This window comes from Pelodiscus sinensis, chromosome 8 (genome assembly GCF_049634645.1).
Source record: "Pelodiscus sinensis isolate JC-2024 chromosome 8, ASM4963464v1, whole genome shotgun sequence".
In the NCBI taxonomy this organism is placed as follows: Eukaryota; Metazoa; Chordata; order Testudines; family Trionychidae; genus Pelodiscus; species Pelodiscus sinensis.
Window position 1 is genome coordinate 29,133,448 of NC_134718.1, and position 27,576 is coordinate 29,161,023.

The 27,576-nt window shown below is 45.4% G+C and overlaps 1 protein-coding gene across 1 annotated transcript; it reads right to left on the reverse strand.

The window, feature by feature from the left end:
• Positions 1–15: 15 nt before the first annotated feature.
• LOC102452307 (broad substrate specificity ATP-binding cassette transporter ABCG2-like) lies at positions 16–25,549 on the reverse strand. Its single transcript, XM_075935629.1, has 14 exons — positions 25,490–25,549; positions 24,976–25,093; positions 24,325–24,480; positions 23,207–23,364; positions 22,646–22,797; positions 21,327–21,419; positions 20,615–20,802; positions 16,621–16,772; positions 16,129–16,218; positions 13,943–14,067; positions 13,066–13,220; positions 7,167–7,256; positions 2,022–2,074; positions 16–173 (listed from the first exon to the last, which is right to left on the reverse strand). Exons 1-14 carry the CDS (start codon positions 25,540–25,542, stop codon positions 26–28), a joined length of 1,731 nt encoding a protein of 576 aa, XP_075791744.1. The 5' UTR covers positions 25,543–25,549; the 3' UTR covers positions 16–25.
• Positions 25,550–27,576: the final 2,027 nt, after the last annotated feature.

The following is a 27,576-nucleotide window of genomic DNA, read 5'->3' on the forward strand; positions in this document are numbered from 1 at the left end:
GGATGATAACTGGAAATTGCCCAGTTTACTTCCAGCGATTCACTCTTAACAGCTGGATGTAGGCAAAGAACAGGAACACAAGTGACAAGCACAAGAGAGCAACCTCGTTCTCCCAAAAGCCCCAGGCACTGTAGTCGATGCCTTGCTGCTGCAAGTACACCTCTCCAGGGACCCTGCAACAAACAGACACTAGTGAACAAACAAACTGTTCAAATAAAACATGATCTTTTTCATTTTAAAGGTCACTATGAACAGTTTAGTGGTGATAAGTAAGAAAGTATTGCTGATAACCTGAAATGGCAAAGGAGGGCACCGTGCAAGTCTCTCCCCCTGTTCCTTTCCCATGGCTTTGCTAATGCAACTAGGTCCTGACCTGAAAGGTTGTCACTTCAAGTTATTCTCATCTCGTAGCCTCAAATGGCTCTGTCTTGAATGAATCTCTCCTGGCCAAAGACTACTCCCTGGAGGCTATTTGGAGAATACAACACTTGCTAGATCTCTTAATTTGTGTTATCCACATTAGCTACTAATTAGTGAAAAATGGAGTGCATTAACCTTCTGCCACACCTAGCTCTATGATAACGCCTGTCATGAAGTCCTACAATGCTTCAATCACAGAGTGCCATCTTCTATTTATTTTGCAGTTTCTTGGAAGCAGTGGTGAGGGAGCCTTCTGCTTGGTGAGCTACAGTAGATAAGGCGTGTTGTGGAAGTGATGCATTTGCTGCTCAGAACAGCTGCCAGCCTTCAACCACCCACCTGGATGCTCCCTGAATAAGGAGATGTAGTCCACATTCAAATGCCCGGAAGACTCTTGACAAATAAATCTGGTTCTTCTAAATATATAAGTTGGGATTTTATAATGGGCTTTAATGTGCCTATTGTATGTCACTGTATACTCTGTAATTCTACAGTAGCAGTTGCTGTTTTATCAAGCGCTTATGACTACCCTTATAAAACTTCTGTCAGGTGTATTATGTGTCTGCCCACTGAGTTCCTATAATGTGCCCTTCTAAGTTCTGATGATGTGACTGTGTGAATTCCCAGATGAGCCATTAAGTACTTTGACTGTAATACGTGTGTTCTACTAACAGCACACTACAAACTTCCTGAGGGCCCATTGTGCATGAATCTCTGTGATGTCCCATATGGGCCCTGTCCATGCCCTGAGTTCCATAAATGCATAGTATAATCTTGTTTTTCTCTCGCTATGTGCCTTCTGTGCTGCTTAAAAATGCCAGGTAAAATGCTCTTATGTATTTTTCTTGTCTGAAAATTCCTTGTAAGTCCCGATAAGTGATTTCAGAGATACCCGTGTTCTCTGTTTCCCAAACATGCCTCTGTCTTGCATCACTCCTTTGGTGTACAGGATGGTGCAGGTTATCTGCATGAGGAACAGCAAGGACCAAAGCCTAACCTAATAATTACAGTAACTCTTTTATTACTGTACCTGCTGATTTACAATAGTGAATTCTAGTGACTTTTACTGAGTCACCTTCCCTTGGGTGACGGAAGCGAGAACTAACTGGAGACATTGTATAAACATACTTCAGCAGGGTAAAAATATAACACACAAGGAATCAAATGCTACCCACCTAGTTAGAGCATCACATACCATTTGTTCGTGACACTTTGTGTTAAAAGAACATTTTAAAAATTGTGAGGTTAGAGATTTTGGAAGAATATCATTATATATTGGAATGACGAATACAGCTCCCTCTAATGTGTAATATTTATTACAAAATATACTTGTGTGCGGTTCTTCCTGTTACTCATTGGTTCTCTGTGTACATTTCTGACTCTGCAGTTTGTCTTTCAAAGGATCACACAGTATAGCATGCTGTTTATGCTCCAGTGGGTAGCTGTGTAGTATGTCAGATTCCTGGCTGTGTATGCCAAATACCTTATAAATAATATGCTTGTATGTGTCCCTGTGCTGAAGTGTGTCAGATTGGACATCATTTTTCTTCCCTCAGCTCTTGGATTGTTTTTAGTGGTTAGTGAACAGTGTGAGTACTTACGTGGAAAAATTCAAATGGAAAATTGCTCCTTTGAGCTCATTGATGGTCAGGGCCTAAAATAGGAAACATATGTTTAGAAAATCTAATATCTTAGGAAATGGCAGAGGGAGAAACTATTCTAAGAACAACAATGCCTTCCCGAGACAAAATGCAGGACAATGTAGCACTTTAAAGACTAACAAGATGGTTTATTAGATGATGAGCTTTCGTGGGCCAGACCCACTTCCTCAGATCAAATAGTGGAAGAAAATAGTCACAACCATATATACCAAAGGATACAATTTTAAAAAATGAACACATATGAAAAGGACAAATCACATTTCAGAACAGGAGGGGGATGTGGGGGAGGGGGGGGAAGGAAGGAAGGTAAATGTCTGTTAATTGATATTAGAGGTGGGGAGAGTGGAATGTCTGTGAGCTAATGGTATTAGAGGTGATAATTGGGGAAGCTATCTTGGTAATGGGTAAGATAGTTTGAGTATTTGTTCATTCCTTCCCGGAGAGTGTCGAATTTTAACATGAATGACAGTTCAGAGGATTCTCTTTCAAGTGCAGATGTAAAAGGTCTTTGTAGCAGAATGCAGGTGGTTAAGTCATTGAGAGAGTGTCCTTTCTGGTTAAAATGGCAAGAAACTGTTGTTTCTTTGTGATCTTGTCTGATATCTGTTTTGTGGGCATTAATCCTTTTGCGAAGTGTCTGAGATGTTTGTCCAATGTACATAGCAGACGGACACTTTCGGCACATGATAGCATAAATTATATTTCTGGATGCGCAGGAATATGTGTTCTTGATCTTATAACTCACTTGGTTAGGTCCAATAATGGTATCAGCAGAATGAATATGTGGACAAAGCTGGCAACGGGGTTTGTTGCAAGGGAAGGTACCAGGGTTGGTATTAGTGTGGTATGTCCTGTGGTTGTTGGTAAGAATCATCTTGAGGTTAGGTGGTTGTCTATAGGAGATTATGGGTTTGTCACCCAGAGCCTCTTGGCGTATGGTATGCTGTTTCAGTATAGGCTGTAGTTTATTGATAATGTGTTGGACAGGTTTAAGTTGAGGGTTGTAGGTGATGACAAGTGGTGTTCTATTGTTGGTTTTCTTGGGTCTGTCTTGAAGTAGATGGTTTCTAGGTATTCGTCTGGCTCTTTCAATTTGCTTTTTTATTTCTCCGGGTGGGTAGTTGAGGTTTATAAATGCTTGGTAGAGATCCTGAAGCTTCTGGTCTCTGTCAGTGGGATTAGAGCAGATGCGGTTGTATTGAAGGGCTTGGCTATAGACGATAGATCGTGTGGTTTGTTCTGGATGGGAGCTGTTCTGAAATGTGATTTGTCCTTTTCATATGTGTTCATTTTTTTAAATTGTATCCTTTGGCATATATGGTTGTGACTATTTTCTTCCACTATTTGATCTGAGGAAGTGGGTCCGGCCCACGAAAGCTCATCATCTAATAAACCATCTTGTTAGTCTTTAAAGTGCTACATTGTCCTGCATTTTGCTTCAGCTACCCCAGACTAACACGGCAACATTTCTATCACTATTCCGGAGACATGGAGGCTGTGTCTACACTGGCATGAATTTCCGGAAATGCTTAAAACGGAAATTCATTGGCAGGCTGCTTTTCTGGAAAAGCCCTTTTTCTGGAAAAGCGTCTGTGGCCAATATAGACGCGCTTTTCCGGAAAAGAGCCCCGATCGCCATTTTCGCGGTCAGGGCTTTTTTCCGGAAAAGACTACTGGGCTGTCTACACTGGCCCTTTTCCAGAACAGTGTTCCGGAATAAGGATTTATGCCCGAGCGGGAGCAGAATAGTTTTTCTGGAATAGCGGCTGCTTTTGTACAGTAGAGCATCGTTGCTTTTCCGGAAATTCAAGGGCCAGTGTAGACAGCTCGCAGCGTATTCCGGAAAAGTGGCTGATTTTCCGGAATAAGTGGCCCAGTGTAGACACAGCCGGAGTGTTTCACTTTGGCAGTGGTCCCTTCTTGTCTGTTATTATACTGGGCCTGTATTCAGAGACTGGGAAATGCAGTATGACCATGACACAACTTTGGCAGTGGTTCTCAACCTGTTCTGTATTGGAACCACCCTCTGTTCAACAGCTTGGGAAGTGCAATGTGACCATGATGCCCTGACACCTGTTCATGACCCCAGGTTGTCCACCCCTTGGATTATGAGACTCAGGGATGATTAATTATGGACTAAATATCAAATGAATCTGCCCTGTAGCTTTTAAAACATAGTCCCTTCTCTTTCATGGGGAATTCCAAGCTAGAAAAGCATCTGGGACTATTGTGCCTTTCACTAGAATTGGAGAGACTCTGTGGTGACAGGATGTTTAAAGTGGAGATGGGACAGGACAGAGAAGAAGGAGGGAATCAGACCCTCATAAAAGTAAAGCCCAAACACACACACTAGCAGAACATGGGGAAGAGTTTCCTTAGTCTCAATGGGGGGGGGGGGAGGACAAACATTTAGCTATAGGCCTTTTGTCTTGCAAATCTCATTGTAAACATATATAGAGATATTTATTCTTAGCCCCAGAAGCATGAATGTAATCAACCTTCATTGAAAAGAAGATCTTGATTTGTTTTACTGGGTCAGTATTGGATGGTGCCAGTAGATGGTGCTATAGTTTCTAATTATGTGTAGGACAGACTTCTTATCAACTGTTTTATTAAAAGAATACAGGAAAGTTTGTGTTGTGGCATAGATGGGGAGTGTGCATTTGTGCTTATTGTTTTCTTCACTTCTGACAAGTTCCATTGTCTGTGACAAAGCATAGTATCAAGTTTACAAAGTGAAAGACAGAAATGCAGACTTACAGGTGTTGCTAGTTATACACACACAGCAGACAGTCTGCACTTTCTTGGTTGGACAGAGGTGAGCTTCTAGGACAGGGGTGGGCAATAATTTTGGGCCAGGGGCCACTTAAAATTTTTTTGAAGAAGCCCTGGCTACCCGGAAGGGGTGGGACCTGAACCAGAAGGGGCGGGGCCAGGCTACTTCTGGGCTACCCCACCGCCAGCCCATGATTGGTCTGGGGGTGGAGGAGCCCCTTTGCCCCCCCTTCCTACTAGGCACCCATGCCCCTGGCAGTGTGGGAAGAGGCTTTCCATGCTCCCCTGACCCCCAGACCAATCAGGGCCTGGAGGCTGGGGAGTGCGGGAAGCCGCCTCTTGCCCTGCAAGGTGCACAGGGCACTTTGAAGTGCTGCGCACTCCTCACAGGGCCGGGGCAGGTCAAAGGAAGCTTCATGCAGTTTTCCCACCCCCAGGCCCTGATTGGCCTGGGGATGGGGGGAGCGCGAAGCCTCCTCTCACTGTGCGATAAGCACACGGCACTTCAAAGTGCCATGTGCTCCTCTCAGGGTGGGAAGAGGCTTTGCGCACTCCCCCTGCCCCCAGGCCAACCAGGGCCTGGGGCGGGGGAACTGCGTGAAGCTTCCTTCTCCCTGCCCCCGCCCTGTGTGAGCTTATGGCACTTGGAAGTGCTGTGCGCTCCTCGTAGGGTGGAGGAACCTTAGCACAACTCCCCCGTCCCCAGGCCAATCAGGGCTTTGGGGTGGGGAGCATGTGACATCTCCTCCCACCCTGCAAGGAGCGCGTGGCTCTTCGAAGTGCTGTGTGCTCCTCGCAGTGCATGAAGAAATTTCATGCGCTCCCCTGCCCTCAGGCCCTAATTGGCCTGGGGGTGGAGAAGCGTCAGGCCTCCACGGGCCACATCAACCCGCTTGGTGGGCCAGATCCAGCCCGCAGAGGCCCTTTTGCCCACCTCTGTTCTAGGACCTGTTCAGAAGACAGGTGAGCAACATAGATTAGATCATTCTTCCATTAGATTGTATTGGTTGTATTAGATGATTCTATCCCAGCATTTCTTAGACTCTGTTCCATGGCACACCAGTGTGTGAGCCAATCAGAGGTGTGCCACAGAGAGAACAGAACAAATTCTGATCCTCCACCCCCTGCAGAGCCCATAGAAAGTTCCTGCTGTGGCTGCCACCCCTCCCCCCCAGCTCGCAGGATGGCCCCGTCCCACCGGGGCCTCCGCTGCTGTGCAGCCTCCTCCTCCTCCACATGTGCAGGTGGCAGCTTTTACAGCAGCCGCTGCTGCTGAGAGAGGGAAGGGTGGCCAGAGCTGAGGAGCCACTCCCGGACCTCGGTGTTTTAAAACTGCTGCCTTTGGGGAACCCGGCTCAGGCTCTGCCTCTCTCCTTGCCCCCTCTCCCCCACCTTGGGGCACACTTGGGCTCTGCTGCCCCCTATGCACTGCTGCCTGGAGCAGCCCTAGATGAGCTGCCGGCAACTGGCGCTCTAGGCGAAATGTGTGATCGGCGCGTGATGGGTGCCCCTGCCTCCAAAGCCCTCAACGGCCATTTTTCTTGGTGCCCTAGGTGACCACCTAGGTTGCCTGTATTGACAGGCTGCCACTGACTGCTGCTCTCTCTCCCCCTGCCCCTCCCCAGCCTGCTGGGGAAGTGGCAGAGTTTAATCTGGCAGGGATGGTCGGGGTTTCTACTCCCCACCAGCAGGAAGCCTGCCTGGTGCTGCAGCTGTGCTGGGTTCCCCACTGCATGGGCAGCTGGGGGGGGGGGGACTGAGCTCTCCACCCCTGTCCCCCCAGGAACAAGAGCATGCTTCCTGGAGGCTGTCCCTGCTGCAGCAGGGTGCCAAGCCAGGTAAGCATCCCCCCTCGTGCCCAGACCCCACACCCAAACCCCCCCCACTCCCCTCCCCCTGCCAAGACCCCAAGTCCCCTCCTCTACCTTCCCTCCTAGCCAGGCACCCTGCCCCGAGATCCTCATCTACCCTCCCTCCTGGTCCAGTGGTTGTTTTTTTTGTTTGTTTTGCTCCACAAGTTTTCCCTGGGGGCTGTTGTTGGTTTTTTGTGGGTTTTTTGCTCAACAAAAAAATCCTTGGTTTTCCCCATAAAAAAAAAATTCTTGTTTGGTATTCCTCAGTCTTAAAAAGTTTAAGAAACACTGTTCTATTCTGTCTTTGGCTAAGAGCTTGTGAACTATATGAGACATGAGAAGAGAGATGGCAAACAGGCTTGAGGGATTTTGTGTAATTTCAGGATGAAGTTCACTTTGCTTTTGAACCTGCTGTTTTGCACTTTGCCAAATCTTCCCTGTAAGGTGCGTGACTCACATTCATTCCGTAATGGAAGATGCTGATCCACTTGATCCAGGACAGCCAATTCAGCATGGAGTTCAGGTTTACAAGGAATCCACCAAAGACCTGTTGTGCAATAAAACAATATAGAACACACAATAACTGATCTAGTTGCCTTTTATTCCCAAAACTGCTAGGGAGTTGTTCCTCAGTACCAGACCCTTTGAGCCAAATGGGTAACACTCATTCATGAAAGAAGACCAGGGAAATTATTTTTTATCAAATATACAGTGTTCCTACCCACACAGTGCGCTGAGTAAGAAAATAATCATTTTAAAGATGTTTATCCAGTTTCTGTGTTAATAAAAATATATTTAAGATCATTGATACAGTTCTTAACTAAAATTTTGTCAATTTTTTTCAGACTATTTGACCCTACAGTTCACTAGGACGTCCTAACATTGGTAGTTTTCATTTAAAATGATTAGCTAAGAACAGTGGCTAATGTGACTGGTCAGTAACTCCTTTTTCATAAAAATTCTCTCATTGTTTATAGTGTTTTAGGCATCTAGAGTGGCAACATCTTGTTTGTATTATCAATTAAAAACACAAAAATTGTATTACAATAAAAATACAAAGGCCATTAAAACCTAGACTGAAGCCTCTTCTAATTGTACATCCCAGTGGGGAGGATAATGTATCATTCCACTGTTACTCAGGATATGAAATACAAATTTCATACAATATGAGTGAGAATATAAGTGTGTAATGCTTTCAGTTTTTAAGCTGCTTTGTAAATATTTAATAAACAATCTCAAATCACCTATTTGCAATAGGAAAGGATTAACCTCATTTGGAAATGGAAAAAATGAGTCAGAGACTTCAGGGCTTACTTAAGATCACAGGTAGTAATGGAGTTTTATACTGTAACAGTCACTAGGTGACTCTGGGAGACAGACCCATAGTCTCCTATAGACAACCACCTAACCTCAAGATGATTCTTACCAACAACCACAGGACATACCACACTAATACCAACCCTGGTACCTTCCCTTGCAACAAACCCCGTTGCCAGCTTTGTCCACGTATTCACTCTGCTGATACCATTATTGGATCTAACCAAGTGAGTTATAAGATCAAGAATACATATTCCTGTGCATCCAGAAATATAATTTATGCTATCATGTGCCGAAAGTGTCCGTCTACTTTGTACATTGGATAAACATCTCAGACACTTCGCCAAAGGAACAATGCCCACAAAACAGATATTAGACAGGATCACAAAGAAAAAACAGTTTCTTGCCATTTCAACCAGAAAGGACACAGTCTCAACGACTTAATTACCTGCATCCTGCTTCAGAAGCCTTTTAAATCTGCACGTGAAAGGGAATCCTCTGAACTGTCATTCATGCTAAAATTCGACACTCTACGGGTAGGTCTCAACAAAGACCCCAGTTATCTTACCCATTACAAAGATAGCTTCCCTAATTATCACCTCTAATACCATTAGCTCACAGACATTTACCTTTCCCCGCCCCCCCACCCCCGCATCCTCCTTCTGTCCTGAAATTTGATTTGTCCTTTTCATATGTGTTCCTTTTTTTTTAATTGTATCCTTTGGTATATATGGTTGTGTCTATTTTCTTCCACTATTTGATCTGAGGAAGTGGGTCTGGCCCACGAAAGCTCATCATCTAATAAACCATCTTGTTAGTCTTTAAAGTGCTACATAATCCTGTATTTTGTTTCAGCTACACCAGACTAGCACGGCTACCTTTCTATCACTAGTCACTAGGTGGTGCTGCATGAAAATACCTTATTTAAGCTAACCTCAGCCATACCTGACATGGTATGAAAGGATCTTATGATGAACACCAGTTCTGTGTATAAACAAGCTATGTACCCAGTCCGTATCTGGTACAGGAATGTGACAAGGTGTTAGGAGTAAACTAAAGCAGAAACAGAAGAACCAGCAACAATGTTGCAAACAGAAGGCACAGCACAAGAAAGGTTGCAAGATCTCTCAACAGGCCACTCTTCAGTGCCCCCAGAGAATTTCAGCTTGACAAGCAGACTGGAAATATTTTGCAAGATTTCATATTGTTATCAAGCTGCACAAAGAAATGGGGGATATGCAGGTATCACATTTATGCTTTAGGGAAGTTGGTAGAACATAGCTTTACATTTTTTTACTTTAATAAAGACAGTCATAAAGATGACAGTGAAAGGATTATGGCTGTTTGATTCACGCTTTATACTACAGAGAAATGTGGTTTATGAAGTAGCATGTTTTCATGAACCAGGGGAAAATGTTAAATGGTTTATAAGAACTCTGCATACATTGGATGAAGACTGTGATTTTGGGAATGCAAGATATGAACGTATCAGAGAGAGGCTAGCTATTGGGTTAAGAGAGAAAAACAACAACCTTTCATAGCAGCTACAGTTAAAGACAGCTTTTACCCTAGCCTCAGCTATTGAAATAGCAAAACAGAAAGAAAATTGTTTACAGTTTCTAAGCTAGTTTCAAGATCTCAAACACTTGAGTGTTTAAAGCCATTACCATAAAGCCCTTGATACAAGGAGATTGAACTAAGTTAGGAGGGACAAATTCCAACCTACAAAAATAAGATGTGGAAAAAGTCATATCCCAAGAGATGATGCATATCCAGACAGAAGCACATAGTGTAATATATGCACGAAATATGGATATATTTCAGCGGTTTGCCACACCAAAACAGTCTGGGAATTGACTCATATTACAAACAATGACCATTGTTTCTGTGATCTATCACTTGTGATGACATACAGCTTGCATGTAAAGTGAAATTTAATATTCGTGGCAAGACTGTTGTCTTTAAAACTAGCTCAGGCGCTGATGTCACAGTTATCTCAGAAGAAACTTATAATCACCTTCAACCCCTCCCAGAGCTAAAGTCACAGATATCGGAAGGCATTCTGAACTGTATGGTCCAGTTCATTACAAAAGTAACCTACGTCCATAATAGCTATGCAGTCAAAGTGCATCTGACCAAAAGATCAAAGACCAACAACCTTTTGTCACTGCAATGTGGTAGCCATGATGGGCCTAGTGCAAAATGTGGAAGAACCTGAAGGAGGATTGGATGATATTGGACTTTTGAAAGGACATCAAATCAACTTCAGATAATATCGAACCATGCAGTTTACAAACACTGTTAGCAGAGAAACCTCGAAAGAACTAGTTGCAGATCTATGCAAAGTCAGATGACATCATTACCTGGTTGCACTGGGCTATTTCCCCGCCCCCCCCCCAAATCATGTACTTGAAAGCACTTTTGCTCACTTTAGTATTCTGGGACAATTAGTGACAGACAATGGACAGTGACCATTCACTGCAGCAGAATTTAAGTGAATCCAAACAAAATATGGTTTTGATCATCTCACTAGCGGCCCATGTTACCCACAAGTGAATGGAAAGGCTGAGAAAGCTGTACAGATAACCAAGAAAATCCTACAGCAGGAAGAGCCGCCATTACTTGTGTAAGCGGGGGAATGATCCTGCTATTGTGGGGAACTTTCCTGACTTCTATACACCCCGGTGAAATGAACCAGCGAAAGGATCTGAGTCCCCGCTCCCACTTCCTTTACCCCACGGCTCCCTGATCCTGAGGGCTCCCCCTCCACTCTCCTGAGTAGCAGAGCCCTTGAAACCCCAACAAGGCTGGGCCCAGGTTTCCTGGGGCTTAATCCCTGACCTTGTAGTCACTAGGGGCAGGAGTTAGGGTGTTCCCACTCCGAGGTGCTCTCTTTACACTGCAGGCCTTGTTGGCCCAGTGATCACTTCATAAGGTTCAAAGCAAATACAATTTATTAAACAACAACTGATTAAAGAGAAAAGAATAAGAAAAAAATGAGAATGGTTAAATGAGAACACACAGCCCTGCTCTGTAGCACAGGGACATCAAAACAGCAGCCTGCAGAGTGTAAGGACAGTCCACAGTCTCTTCCTTAGAGGCCCTGGATGTGCTGCAGGGGCTGCAGGCTGGACACGCTTGCTCTGGCAGTGACCACACAGCCTCAAGTTCTAAGTGGCCAGACCCCTCTCCCAGTCCAGAGCCTCTCCCCACACTTTGCAGTTCCCAGCTGCTCACCACATCCAGCTGCAGGCTGTGCTGTGTGACCAGTCTCTAGCTTCTTGCATTGCTTCTCTGCTCCTTTTGGCTCTCTGAGCACTGCCAGTCTGCTGCTCAACACAGGGTCTGCGCTCTTGAGCTGTGTGTGTCAGGCTCAGCTGCTGCAAAAACTGCCCCTCAGCACACAGCTTGGTTTGCTTGGGCTGTCTCTCAGCTCCCTATTTTTGCAGGACTTCTTCACACAGCTTGTATTCCTATTTCAGCTCTCTGTCTTTGCTGGACCTCTTCTGCACACAGCTTGTTTTTTCAGAGAGAGAGCCAGAACAATCCCAGCTCACAGGGAGGACAGGGCCTGGCCTCTCCCCTTCCTCACTGGCCTGTCCAACCTGTCAATCAGGCTGAGCTGGAGTGTTGGCTGCTTTCCATTGTCTCTGGGGTCAGTCAGTCTCATGAACTCTTCCCCTTCAGATACTGCGAGCTGGCAAATCAAAAACTCCCACAGAGTTTTAGTAAGGGGTAACAGTCCCCTTACACTTGCCTTTTGAGTTACAGATCAACACCAGTAGTGACTTTTGGAGGTAGTCCAACACACCATCTTGGTGGGAAGATACCTCAGAATGATTGTTCCAGTTTTGGAAAAGAGCATATCGCCAAAATGCCCAGATATGAAGAGAGTAACCAAGTCAGATAAAAAGGCTTAAAGAGTTTATGAACAATTTTACAGCTGACATTCATTTAAAGAACTACTGGGTCCAGAACCTGGCGACTCTGTTCGTGTCAAATTGGATGGAGAAAAAGGATGGACAGCTCCAGTTGTTGTAAAGAAACAGAATCCAGTACCCAGATCATATGTGATGGAGGCTGACAGCAGAGTTCAGCCAAGACCATCAATATCTATAGTTTCTTTCCTTAGAACAATCAACAGAGCAAACACTACAACCTGTACATGCAGAGCTCAAGGATTCCAAAACCAACCACAGTCTGTTATTGAAAGTAGACAACCAGATGACAGTAAAGTACAGACACACTTAACAGATTGATTTGTACTGAACTTCAAAGACAATGCGATTGTGTAACTATTGTAAAGATAGGAATGTAGAACATAAAGGGGGAGATGTGTTATGTAACTGTATTATGTTGCTCAGCCATTAGCTGGAATTTTGTATACAATAGTGTAGAACCCTGTTTATCTGACCCTCCATTATCCGGCTCTCTATATTAACCAAACAGCCAAAGAGCACAGGTCCACAAATGGGCTATCTCTCCCATGGCCCTGGATGGTGCTGCTGCCTCACTCTTTCCCAATCTCCAAATTATCCATTTTTTGATTATCCTTTCTGTCCCCAGTCCCAATTAGATTGGATAAATGGAATTTTAATGTACTTTATTTAGGCTAACCTCAGACATCCCTGGAAGAGTGGTAAAGGATCTCATTATGATCACATTTGGGATATATAAGCAAGGTCTAGTAGCTAATCCATATCTGATTCAGAACATGACAGGTGCAGAGACAGGGTTAGAACTCAGGCAATGCTGACTGTCTTGTGTTTAGACCACACCAGTTGTACTAATAACTATATATAGCTACAGTTGCTTTGTATCTTGCTTTCTTCCATCAGAATTACTCCTGTTTTTTAAAAACACACCTTCCCAGAGCATTCCAATAGGGACCTAAACCAAAGCTGCAGATCTGAGCATCCCTTCAGTTTGGAATATTTTAAATCTGGATCTGAGCTGTGTTTTAAGATTTAGGCCTGCCTGAACCTAGTTGGGTTTGTATAGCCTGCAAGGCTGCCCTTGAGTGGATAAGAAGTTCTCACCATCATGAAGACGAAGGGCAAGGCGATTAAGACGTTAGCGATGGCGAATGTGCTGACACTGGCGCTCACCAGGAAGGCCATGCTCACAGCTGCCACATTTGTCAGACTGAGGGAAAGAACATACAGGAAGAAAGCTCCTGCATCCTGTTTCAGACCTGTGTATGGTGATACAGAGAAAGTGACTTAGTACCTTGGAAAGGTGTGGATGCATAACATGCATAGCCATGGAACTGCTACAGAGTGTAGGACGATTCCCACTACAGGAATCCAGCTTGGCATTTTCAGAAATTAAAAGTGTCATAACAAGCACTGCAGTGAGGATGCTTTCAGTGCTGGATGCATAGCATATCCTTCCAGGACAGTGTTGTGAGAGAGTTCCCATTACTGGAATTTTGGTTTGTAATTTGTGCATGGCTATGTTGAAGCTCACTGGATTTGTGAGGAATTTTCAGGCTGAGTGTCAGAGTTATCCCTAAAGAGCTAGGCAGTGCACCCCTCAGAAATGTTTGTATTTACTGGAAGGCTGGACCTGTTCTCATTCTCATCTGTAATCAGGCTCAAATTAGCAGTTTGGCTGTGTGGGTTTGTTTAACTCTTCACATGTCTCAGATAGAACTGAGCCCATCTGAGTGATTTTCTTGTACGGTTCCCTAAGCCGTGGAGGAACCTTAAGAGGCCACACTGCTGGAGTCCTGTTGGGACTGGATCCAGCCATGCTTTGTGAAAACGCAACCAGCTGGAGTCCGAGCTAGTGGTAGACTAGCAATAAGATGAATTTGTGGATGTGCGTCGTCTTATTGGGGGGCAAAGAAAAATTATTTTTGTCCTGAATCACTTCCTCAAAGAGGTGCTGAGCTACAGGAAATTCAGTACTTACCCATCATGAAGTATGATATGGCAGAGAACATCAACAAGGGTATGATACGATTGGGAATCAGATCAGCAAACACCTTGGCCAGAAAATAAGCTGAGGTCCTATAGTATCCCCTTGAGCTCTCGTGACTGGAAAAAATGTGTGCAATAAATAAAACCACTGAAAACCAAAGTAGCTGTTCCATATATTTACAATATTTAACTCTATAACCACTTTAGCATTTCGTCTTTTCCTCTTTTCCTCCTCAATTCCATTAACACCCATCTCCATCAGAACTTTCTTCATCTCCAGACAGATACTCCATTAAATTAGTAAGCACAACATCCTGAAACAAAACTCTATCCCCTTCATCCTCATTTTTTATACATCTCTCCCATATACCCTTACTTTCAGAAATATACATGTTCAGCTTTAATTTCTACTCTTTCTGCCTTCTTTCTGGTCTGCAAATGTGCCTACCACATCTAAAACATCACCCACATATGATACTATCCCGATGTCTCCTCTAATGAAACTCTCTCCTATGCTTCTATCTCCTCCTCCTCCTCTTAATGCTTATAACTTCCTCCTGCCAAATTTCAAATTGTCCAAAATATGGTGGCCAGTCTCTTCATCCATATCTAGAACTGTGAAAACATCAGGCCAGCCTTCAAAAAACTTCTCCCGCTCAAAGCTTGTTGTCTACCTCAGAATCTAGTAATATAATTTCTGCAAAGCAGGGCTTTATCCCTTTCTCACTGATTAGACTACATTTTTACATGAACTTGCCCAACACACTCTCTCTCTCTCTCTCCCTTCTTCACAGTATTCTTTCTTTTTCCGTAACCCAGTCCTCACTCTCCTCAAATATCCAATTCCTTTCTTTCCCTCCTTGTGGTCTCTTCAGAGTAGAATGTAGAAACTGCACTTTTACCTGTATTTTAGTCTTTTGTTTCTGAAATGTGTCCATTCACATCTCTCCTACATTGTCTATAGATGCTAAGTGTGTGCTATATTATGACTTAATGAACAGAGTGTGCTTATATTTGCATGTATAGCTTTCAATTGGCTGTGATTGTATTTGTTTTGAAACAACACTGAGCAGTATAATGTTGGGAGCTAAACTGAGACAGACTTTCTCAGATCCATGATCGTCGAGACATTTATCAGGCCCAGCTGGACCTAAATTCTGTGACACAGCATACTTATTTCTGAGATGTTCTCATATGAAAATTCTGTGGCAAGGTTCAGAAAAAGTACACTTTTTAAATGCATGAAACCTGAAAATGAAGACTACAATCTATTCATTATTCCCATGTCATTTTTATTCTGATACCCAAATCAAGTCATTTTATGCTGCCCCAGATTTTCAGTTTTTAAAGTGCTGCTGATTTTGGTATCAAAAATGTATAACTGTGTTGTAAAAGTTGTTGAAGGAATCTGGAGATTTTGGTAACAGGACAAGGAATAGATGGGGCTTTTGGCCCCTTTGGAAGTCCTGAAGAGAGTTTGGAACCTGACCATCTACAAGGCATTTGAGGCTTTTGGCATTGTTGGTGGGGATGAATTGTCCCTTTCACTTCCTTTTTTAGGCAGATGTGGAGATTATTTGAAATTTTGGGAGGACTTGATGTCCAGGAGTCCTTGTCATTAACCAGCAGCTTCCTGTCCCATTATCATCCAATGAGTCCAACAGACTCAGAAAGAAGACATTGTACTAGTGTTCATTCAGTTCACATCTCAGAACTTTTCTTTGCAACTCGAAGGGCTACGGTTATTTTGGAATGAAAATTAAATTGTGGGCACACACGTCTGTGGCTGCCACCTCGGCAGCCACAGGTGGTTTATACCAGTGTGTCTCAACCTTTTTTTTATAAAGTACTCCTTTAAAATTTATATATATAATATTAGTACTTCCAGTACCTACCGTTTTCAGACAGAATTTTTTTCTACCATTGCAACACATTTGTTTAAATAACTTAATCATAGCCGGGAGGGCAATGAAATTTTTGGGTGTAAAAAGTACAAAAATAATAAAATGCTGTAAAACATTAAAAAATCAGTTTTCTCCAAATTTCAGTTGTGTTCATGTACCCCCCCCCCCCGACTTCTCTCGAGTACCCCTAAGGGTACTCGTACCACTGGTTGAGAAACACTGGTTTATACCTCTTTCCAGCATTTTGAGTTAAAGTCCTTTTAGAGTCACTCACATGAAGAGCCTTCTCTCATTGATGAAGAGCTCTACTGCAGACAGATTCCCAAAGACCTGATTGATGACCAGGAAGAAGAAAGCTCCCAACCTGCAGAGAAGGGAGGAAAAGGGAAAGAGATTTATGTGGAGATCTCTTCTGGACTTGTACACAAAGGGCAGAGTTCTGTTATGCTTCATGCTGCTCTCACATTACACTGTCTTGGAAGCATCCTCACAAAGGTAAGTGTTTCAATTGGAAATTTTTTGAGTCTGTCACTGTCTTTCCTACTGGGAATATTCTCTGATGTCTTTTGATTTTGATTCCGTATAAGGTTTTGTATTCTAACCCCCTGGATGCCACAGGGTATTAGGCTCACTTGAGCTACTTGAAAGACCTTGTCTTCATCTCTGCGTTCATTCTGTAAGTGCATCATTCCCTTTGTCTCTCCATTCATCTCCCTCCCACGTCCAAGCTGGAGGAAGGGACTAAAGATGTTGTTCTTCCTCTCACCTGTTCTGAAAGGCTTCAGGCAGAGTGGCTGGTACTTGGTAGAAAATGAGCCCCACCAACACAGAGAAGAAAGTGCCCAATAGCAGCTGGCCAATGGATGTCTGAGGATTCCTCAGGATGTTCTTCACGTTGCGATTGCTCACAGTGTACAGCTAAGGGAATACACGTGCACATAAATTCAGTGTCCTCACTTGCAATTTCCCAGGCTGGTCTATTGGACTGAGGATTCTTTACAACACTGTTTTGAGTCCTAATGTTCCCTTTGGGGTTTCTCCATGCTCAAAACCGCATGTTGCAGTTACCATCCATTCTAGCAAAGGATACTAGCTGCAAATCCCTCTCAGCTGCATTCTTCCATCATCCACAGAGATTTGTTTTGAGTGAAATGATGCTCAACCTCACCCCCAGATGCTAAATAAGACTGATCACTCCCAAGCTGTGCCTGCTCTAGTTGACTAGAACTCTGACTTGCACCCACACATCCTGCATGGCAGGTGCACAACAATATCCACAAGGCCACAGCCTCAGACTGGGAGACATGCACTTTTTGAAATGAAGTAGTGGGACTTCCAAGGCTCCCATTGAAGATTATGTGCAGCTGTAGCAAAGGAGCCTGCCTCTAGTGGAGAATATAATGTTTTGGAAAAACTGAGCATCAATCTCACTTTTGTGAAGATGGCTTCTTGTGACAGGGCCCCACAACCCCGCACTGAACCCCCCGCGGCGAAAGTCCTATTCGGGCGGCGGGGAAGCACGCACTGGCATTGCGCTGGCTGTACTCGCGCCGCGGACCAGCTGACCGCCTCAGCGGCGGCGGCACAGACGCTGTGGGACAGGTGGAGTCAGCTGGTGACGTCAGGAGCACGTCACCCTCCGGCGCTGGGCGCGGTGGGAGTTTTAAATGCCGCCCCGGGCGGGGCAAGAGTAAGCCCCTCTTGGCTGTGGAAAGCAGGACTTTGCGGACCGCCGTGGAGCAACGGGGTCTGGAAGGTCATCCGGAGAGATGAGAGGTGGACCCACGGAGGGCCGAGTAAGCCAGCAGCAGTGGAGGGGGGGGGGGGAACAGAACGGAGAGGAAATAGCCCAGGGGAGGGCCATACAAAAGCCCCTCACTTGGGCAGGTTTCGGGAGGATGCCCCTGCCAACTGGACCTGGACCGAAGCTGGTCCGTGTCCATTAGGGCCCTGGGCTGGGGCCTGGGAGTGAGGGTGGGCCCGGGCCCCCCTCTCTCCTCCCTACCCTGTACCCCCTCTCGGCATAACTGAGAAAGAACAAAGCCCCCAGAAGGGGTAAAGCCCAGGCTGTGTGGGCACTGTTGGAGGACAGTGTCCTGAATCGGATAGTATCACCGCCAGCAGAGCCAATTCCCCAAAGCTGACGACGAGCGACGCTGTGGGGGCGGACGGGACCCCTACACTTCTAAACCAGAAACAGGCAAATGTCTGTGAAACAGTCTGTCCATTGCCTGCAGCAATTATCCATTCACCTTTACTCTGGGACAATCCCAAACCATTCAACACCCATATATTTTACTTATGTACATCCTGGTATCTATTCTTATTTAAAAATACTTCAGTTACCTTCAGTAATAGTTCAGTGGACTATAGCAACTGTAAACTGCAGTATTCTGGGTTATTACTATAGAATATGGCAAGGGTTTTTTGTGAACTGATTTCTAATACTTAATTTTCTGATACTTAGGCTTTTAAAACACCCCTTGTCTCTGTTGATATGTCATTTTGGTGGGATGAGAAGTGTAAAGGTTAGGAATTAGGATTATCTCTGCAAGCCAGACAACGCTGCCTCATTTTCAAAGACTGTAGTGGCAATAGAATGAGTTCTGCAGATCATCATTTCTTCACACATTTGCTTACACAGAATTACATTTGCAATCACAGAGAGATGGTGTATTTGATCCTTCGTATGATTAAAAAAATTAACACCATGCTCTCGGTGTTACATTCTTTGCAACTCCTGCCTGAGAGAGACATCATTGTCAAAGGTAAACAGTCAATTTCTGATTTTGATTTTAATCCTTCCTTCTCCCTCTCCCCCACCCATTCAGTGAACTGGGTCACTTTGTAAGATCCATACCATTAAATATAAACCCCCTCAAGGCCTGATCCTTAGGTGGTGTATATCAGCATAGTGGCCTGGACTTTAAAGGAGTGACGCCAGTTCATACCAGCAGAGGGTCTGATTCATGTTGGATAACATAATTTCTGTATCTCTGAAAAAGCTTATTTTGTTCTGTCCGTTATTTACCTGCCTTCACTTGTTCCTTAATTTTACAGTTTATTTTGAATGATGAACAATAGAAATTCTTCCCCAGCATGACAGCAAAAATAGCTACTTCTTCACTGTACACTGCTGCCTCAAATTGCTCAAGGGTAACCTTCTGAGGTGAGTACCTGGGGATATGCTTTCCTATAAGAAAAGCAGGGTTAGGATTCTCATGAAGGGAGAAATTCAGCTCTGTAGCTGTGGAGGTTCCCTGGCAGTGGAACCTGTGCAAGTCTGTGGCAGAAGGGGATTAAATATGGGTGGAGTCTAGTGTGACACACAGCCCAGATCCATTGGGCCTCCCGGCCCAGCACAGTGTCAGGGGTAGATCTTAAGGCACTGCTGTGTTAACCCTGTGGTTTGCTTTCCGTAGAGCAGTGGTTCCCAAGTGCTGGTCTGCAAACTGCTGGTTGCCTGGCCACGGTGGCCCTGAGGGCCAGGACTGGGATACACCACCCAGCGCCTCCCTCCCTGCTGCGGCTGTTGGGAGAGGTGTACCCTGCCCCGCCTCTCAGCCAGCTAGTGCCAGGAAGAGGTGGGGTCTCCTCATGGCCTCAGAAGAGCGGTTCACTGTGTGGTGGGAGGGCCAAACAGAGCCCAGGTCGGCAGCCTTAGAGCAGCAGCGCTCAGCTGGCAGCTGGGAGGCAATTCAATGCTAGGTTAGGGGGCCAGGGCAGGCATTGGGTGTCCTGGGGTGAGGCTAATGCTGGGGGGCTCTGGCGTTGGGGGACTCTAAGAGGCAGGGGGCTGGCACTGGGAGGCTCTGGGGGCAAAGCTAATACTGGGGGGGTTCTGGGGACAGGGCTAGTACTGAGGTTGTCTAAGAGATGGCGGGCTCTAAAGGTGGGAGGTTGATGGGGGGCACTGGGGCATCTGGCATGGGCGAGCTGGCACTGGGAGGCTCTTGAGGTGGGGCTAGTAGTGAGAGGGTTATGGGGGCAGGGCTGGCACTGGAGGGTACTGGAGCTGGGGCTACTGTTGGGGACTGGCGCAGGAGCTCTAAGGGGTGGGAGGCTGCCACTGAGGTGTTTGGGGTAGGGAGCTGGTACTGCAGGGGTTGGATGCAGGGGACTCTGGGGTCAGTGGCTGGCGCTGGGGGTAGTGGAGGGGAGGGAGTCTCTAGGGGTTAGGGCTGGCACTGTGGGACTCTGGGGGTCAGGGCTTTTTATTCCATAGACTGGCATTCGCAAACTTTTGGTGGACTGGTAATATTGTATTTGCATATTTGTTATTTGCATAGTAAAGATGCAAATATGCAAACAAAATGTTACCGGTCTGCCAAAAGTTTGTGAATGGGTTTGCCGGTCCGCGGTGTAAAAAGGTTGGGAACCACAGCCCTAGAGCAGAGAAGATGAGGGCCTTGCTGAGCTGCCCCAGCCCAGTGCCTCTGCAATGTGTCTCAGTGCACAGCTTCTCCCAGTGGCCTTGTGGAGACTGTCAGCACACAACCTGCTCATTGGCCAGGGCACAGAGTCCCCATATCTGGTCCTATGTGGCTACAAAAATGAAGAATATTTATATTACCGGAAGGAGAAGAGGGGCAAGTCTTAGACTCAGTTGTCTCCCTAGAATTGCTGCACAGTCAATAAGTCTCACTAGGCAGAGGACCTAGTGAATCTACTGATTGCTGTTCTAAGGCCACAAAGCCTGAAACCTTCCTTTTCTTGTGCCTTTTATGTAACATTTCCCTCTCTTTTTCCCCTGCCCTCACCTGGTGGAAGAATGAGGTGGCGTAGGTGGCTTTTGTTGCACCAGTATCCCGGAGGTGGCTCTCGAATGGCTGTAGGTTTTCCAGCTCTTGCTGAAGCTGCTCATAGTAGCGGGACTTGTGGTAGTACATGGGCAGTGGATTCTTGTCACTGCAAGAGTGGCTATGAGAATCCGTCTCTTCCACTGAGGCTGCAGACCAAATGAGACAGTCCCAGGTCAATTGTTCCATTCCTGCTTCTACTTTGCTTTTGAAACATTTTGAAAGTGTTAGCCAACTCCCAGAAAAGCCACAAAGCTTGCTAATCATCACACCAGCATTTTTGGGCTCATCACTGACACACTACTGAAGAGCAAAGAGAATGACCGCAGTCTGCACGCGAATTAGATGATCCTTGGCATGTCTCCTTGCTAAAGGGAAAGCGTAGCCTAAAAATGTTATGCCGAGACTGCAACTGTGTGTGCTTAACACTGGCAAGTGATTGAGACAGAAGGGAATCAGCACCATTCAGGAACAAGAATTATTTTGAGGAGAAACCAGTGTGTTGTGTTCAGGCTCTGAGCTAAATGCTGTAATGGGCACTGCTGAAGTTTGACTACCTCTGTGTTTTACAACTCCTATGTATTTGTTGAAGTGGATTAGCAAGGCATTGTCCTGTCTGCTATTCTACCATCACCTCTCTCTTTCTCAGCCAATGTAATTGCACAGCACTCACCTAACTCTGGACTAGGCCGGGACTGCATGATCTCACCACTGATGACATCCAGGAAGAAGTCCAAAGGGTTGTTAAATGCTTCACATTGGTATCCTGAAATACACCATTTCGTGAGAGAAAACCAAAGCTAACCTCATGTCCAATGCACAGTGTGAGTAAATGACAAATGCTCTGTGCTGAATATCATCCAAAATACGACATTTCATTTCAGGACATTTTGTGGCACAGAAATTTTGCTTTATTTGACATTTTGGGGAAATGGATTGTTACATATTAATACCTGTGAAAATCTGAGTTCACACATTTAATATGAATATTTATCTTGATACAATTAAAAATGCTGAGATGATCAATGAACCTATTTTAACTCAAAAATACTCCTAATATTGAATGCAGAAATGTGAAAATACATGAAGTAGAACTTCAAAAAATAACAAGAAAATTCCAAAACTTTTCATTTCTAGGGGTTTGAATTACATCACAAATATTTTGTACAGCCCAACATCCAGACTAACCTAGGGAGCCAAAGCACCATGCAGACTAACCAACCCATCCCATGTCAGACTAGTGCCTGCTAACCAACCTTTGCCAAACCCGCCTTCTCTTAAAATACGTAATCGATCTGTCGCTCTCACAGATCAGTCTTTCACAGCCAGCTTCACTCTTCAACCAGCTAACTTACTAGTCAACACAATATCTCACAAAGGCAGCTGAAACAACCCTTTTGTTTCTTTTAAACAGACCTGTCTCTTTTCCTGATGCATCAAGCTTCTGTACATCCTCTAATCTTGTGTGAACAGAACTCCTTTTGGGGCCCATCTACACGGCTTCTTGGATCAGCTAAGAGACATTGCTGTGCACTGATGCCAGTTTTCCCCTCTTTCTCAAGATGCATGTGGCACCTCTGAAGCAATTTCTTATGTTTTTCCCATCTGTTTCCCCCCACTGTATCAACTATTTCTTTAGAACACCCAGTCTCTGCTGTCTTTGTGAATTAGAGTCCTGGACAAAGAGTTAAATATAGATCTCTTGCATAGCAATGCAAAGCACCCTTATAAAGCAGTGGACTTGGCCTTTGCACACTGGAATTGGCTGATGCAATTAAGATTTGAATCAAAACAGTTTTCTGTGGTGTCCTTGAATAGTGAACTGCTTGTCTCTCTGTTAAAGGTTCTCCTAGTCACAGTGCATCCTCCTACTAGCACTATGTTTGTGCACTTAAATACCTTGACTGCTAGCTTTAGGGTTCCATTAACAAAAACTGCTTTGTAGCTGTCCTATAGCAGTGATTCTCACGCTGCCACAGTGCCATCTCTTACCAATGCTGTTGAAATAACCAGTGGACTCTTCAGCTGGTCCTGCATAAATGATTTCTCCTTTATTCATCAGCATTAGATGATCAAACAGACGGAAGATGGAATAACGTGGCTGGTGGATAGAAAAAATCACAGTTTTTCCTTTCCTGGAGAGTCTGCAAAACAGAAGAAGCAATGGGTGAATATCAGAATCCCAGGCCAGCTAGAATTTAACAACTGTATTTTGGAGGAAATGCCATATTACGGCATTTTCTGCCAATGTCTCCAGGGGCAATGGAGGTAGACACTAAATGCTACAGAGTATTATTTGAAAAGACCCGGGTGTGAGCCTAGTGTTCAGACTACAGCTTCTTCTCAAAACAGGTGTTAGAATGCCTGGCTGAGTGCATTATTGTTGACCTCATACCATTGCCTGCCCTTTCAATACCTGAGCAGTGCCTGTGCTGAATATAACTCATTAGTTTGCGAAGGCATTCTGAGACAGCTTGCGTAAGGAAGGGGACAATCTCCAAATGAAATTGCTTAGCAGAGTGAGTGGAGTGTCAGAAACAGGGCAGGGCTCACTGGTGCAGCAGCTGCATGATGGCATTAGCTGTGTTGGCATCCAGTCCCGTGGTTGGCTCATCCAGGAATATCAGTGAAGGTGCAGTGATGAGCTCCATGCCAATGCTGCACCGCTTCTTCTCCCCTCCGGAAACGCCACGCAGGAACTCAGTGCCAATCTGTTGCCACAGAGAAAAGCAAGCAAAGAACTCACTTGGGAGAGGAGGCAGGTGAGTTTAAATCCAGGAGGTAGCGAGTGGGTTGATCTGAGATGGACACACATGGAAAACATACAGCTAAGGGCATGCCTGATCCTTTCATTCCCCCACACTGAGCTCCAGAAGCCCTGCTGGCTTCTCCCTATAAGATCGTGTGCAAGGGATGTTCTATAATTCCATTTGTAATTATTTCAAACAATTCACCAAGTATTGAAATAATCCTTACTGGTCTGTGTTTCCCAGGATCACCAGAAACAAAGGGCAGACTGGAAACAAGTAAGCCATGGTTCTCCAACAGGATCAGCCCATACACCAAACAGCCCACATGCAAGCTCTGTGCACCTCACCAAAGCATAACGTTGCTCTCTTCATGGACCTGCCCCACTCCCAGCTCTTCTCCCTGTCTCCCTCCCCAGCAGGTGGAGGGGTAAGGGAGGATGGGAGGAAGAGAGAAATGGGAGAAGAGCCTTGCATCTCCAATGTGTAACCCCTTTCTAGGAGACTGTGAGACTTTGTCCCTCTGTAATGACTGGCCCATGTGAAACATGAGAATCTGCTATCACTCCCCACTCAGACGCAATCCTTTAGCTCAGGTGGTAAAGCTCATGGCTTCAGTATGGAAAGCCCCAGATTTCATCCCTGTTGCTGGCCTAAGAGGAGTTGGACATACATGCAAAGTTGCCAAAGGAAATCCCTGTGTGTGCTTTGTTCAAGCTGCTTGTACCTTGTGCATGTAGAGGATGGAATCTGTACGTGCCACTCAAATCACGCACCAAATCACACCCTTCTGTCACCATTAGTGTGAAAAGGGGCCTGTCAGGTGCTTGTGCACACACATAAGGCAGCTACTGCTTGACGTGAGGGGTGTTGTGGAGACACTTGTGACCTCTACTGGTTTTTATAAAAAGATAGCACAGTAACCTTGGTGTCAGCACATTCCTGCAGCCCCAGCTCCTGTATCACGGCATTGACCTTCAGCTGCTTTTCTGCTTCATTGTTCCGACTCTGTGGGAGGCGCAGGCTGGCAGAGAACTGGAGGTTCTCACGGACAGTGAGTGTTCCCATCAGAATATCCTCCTGTGGCAGCCCAGAACATTGGAAAACATTTGCTTTTAGAAGGAACATCAGCCAGAGTTTTGAGAGAAACAGCCTCTACAGTGGGTCTTGGTACCATCAGCATTGTTCTACTAATGTGAAGTCAGACTGTACCCAAAGGGGAGTCCCAGAGAGAGGAATACAGAGCTCTAATGTCTTCCATAGAAGTTCTCAATGGGAGACTGAGACTTGTAGTCTCTTGAAGGAAAAGACAATGATCCAAATGGAGAAAATGCCTATGGTGACATGATCCATGGCTCCCTCTGGGCAATGCCAGAATCATGTGACTATAGCTCAGTGAAGTGACATTTCAGGATCTTAACTGCTCTGGTGTAGCCACAGGGAATGCACACCTGAGATAATCCAACATCATAAGCCCTTGATGTTGCATGTCCTGGGCATTTCAGACTTTGCATACTATGCAAATGAAAAACCAGGCACAAACTGGGAGGCACCATGGATTCTGCCTTGACTCACCTGCACGATGTAGGCAGAGCATAGGTGCAATTTTGAGTTTACTGCTTTCCCATCCATGAAGATTTGTCCATTTCTAAGACCCTTGGGGTCTTTCCATCCTGCAAGTACATCAAGGAGTCTGAAGAGAGAAGAGTGACTGTTCACAGTTTTTCAGTACAAGGCTTCTCCCATATCACTCCAACCTATGTACCCTTCCCCCCAGTCCTGCATGCACTGCCTTCTGCCCCAGGGAACAAAGGCACTCTCCAAGCTCATTCAGCTTTGAATTTCCTGGCTCTGCTCTACAACTGCCTTCAGGAACCAGTTTTGTCCCAGAGGTATCTCTGTTTCCAGTGGCAAGAGGGAAATTACTCCCCGTGTTTAGATGCTGCCAATGTACCCGAACCCAGAGCTGCGAAGTCCAGCCCACCCTGTGCTAGATGGGAGGGATTGAATTTCTGCCTGCTTCCTTCTTTGCAATAGAAGTGATATCAAAACTGACACAAGAGGCATTGATTTACACAGTCACACTTACGAGGTTTTGCCACTTCCAGTGGGTCCTAAAATGGCATTCATTCCAGGCTTCATAATGCCACTGCCAAAAGAAGGTTGTGAGAAGTATTATAAACAGTTCAGGAAATGATTTCACCTGAAAGAAGACCCTGCATGGGCAAGGAGAGTAAGTGAAAGCTAGAGGTAGTTTTTGGCTGGAAAGGGAATGAGACACAAGACTTAGCTTTATGACAGAGCGTGTACTCTTTATGAAAAGGAAACTCCAGGAATGGCCTGGTCACAATGGTTCCATGCTGTGTGAAGTGCATTGAGCTGTTCTCACAGCTGGCCCGGTACAGACCCCCAGCGGAATGTTTGTATCACGACTTGACTGGTTTGGAACATCAGCAAATGGACCTGAGAGCTGGGGGTGGAGTTATGAACAGAATCCTATCAGGTTATTTCCCAAACCAAAACACCTTCTTAGGCCCATTCAAAAAGTTGCTGCTAAGATCAGCATCCTGGCCTGCCCTTCTGACCACATCCTCCCCATTCAAATCTCTTTGCAGGCTCCCCCTTCTCCATCACATTAGATAGTGCCTAATTCATACCTTTAAGGATGTTCACTGCTTTATTTAACTCCACCTTGCCAACTTACTTTGTCTTTATAGTATTGTCAACTGCCCTCTTTCCTCTGCTGATTATGCCATCTCTCATGGACTACCTGTTCTCTTCTTCCAAAAGCATCTTTACACTTTCATCCATGACTCCTGTTAGGTGTGAAATATCATCCCAAAACAAATCCCTAAAGTCCTTACTCCATCCTCCTTCGAATCCCTCCTTGATATCCACTCCTGCTGTGATCCTGCCAGACACTGGCAAGTGATACAGAGCAGGTAGGTGGAGAACAGAGATTGTTACCGACTGTATCTTTATTTAGCTCAAAAGTCACCCTTTAAACACACATCCCAATCGTCAAACTATGCACAGAGATAGTGCCAGTAGAAATGTGTTAACATTACTGTCACCCCAGCCCCCACCTCTACTAGCCTTCCATTTATTTGCTACCCCCACTTCAGTGGCTACTAATCTTAAACTGAAGCTGTATGTTCTTTAAGGCAGAGACTGTGTCTGTCTGCACAATGTGCAGCACGGTAGGGACCTGATTTTAGCTGGAACCCCTTTGTTAGCTGAAAACTTGGGCATCCATATTGTTTGTAGATCTCCCATATCTCAAGTAAAGGCTAATTCCCAAACCAAAACACCTTCTCAAGCTCATTCAAAATGTTGCTGCTAAGAGCTTCTTGGCCTGCCCTTCTGTCACTGGAAATTAAATGATTCACAGTAGCATTACTGCAGCAAATACGAAGAACTAAGAGTAGGGGTGTTTTCTGGGAGGCATTCCAACTCTCATAAAGTGCGCACACCAGCCTGGCCAGGTTTCAGAGGGCATCAGTTACTCCCACAACCAAGTGCACACACTCTCTGCAGAATCTGCCCTTTGGTACTTCTAGACTTCGGAATGCATGGCAGTGCCAGCCTCCTGTGCACTATTTCAGATTTAACACACTTACCACTCACTCTTGCAGTCCTGGGATTTGACAACTTCGGCCTTGTACCTTGGAGTCCCAGGAAAAACCTGGGGTGCCTAGTCTGGTCCAATGACGTTCTAGGAGGGTAGCTGAAGAGAGGCAATAGGGGGAGGGAAATGACCATCCCGTAGCAATTGATAAGTGCAAGGGAAGTGGAGTCATTCCCTGATTGTCAGGGCATACAGTGGTTGCATAATGGTGCTTTCTCTTCAGATTGTTGGTATTAGGAGGAAAGGGGGTCGGAGCTCAGTTGGGCCATGAAGGAAACCCTGTCTGAAATTCCCCGCCTGCCTGCCGTCCCACAGACTGGCAGGGGCTGGCAGCATAATATAGCCCACGGCGTGTTTATTGTGTAAACCCCTTGTTTCAGGCACAGTACAAACATATAACAAAGAGAGGGTTCCTGCCCCAAAGAGCTAGCGTGCTCTGCCTCTTGAAGGAGGCATCCCTTGCCTTCCTCATAAATGACCCCTTCAGTCAATTAAGGATCATCCCCAATGAGCTGAGACAGGGTGCCCCTGGCTTCTTGGCAAGGGAC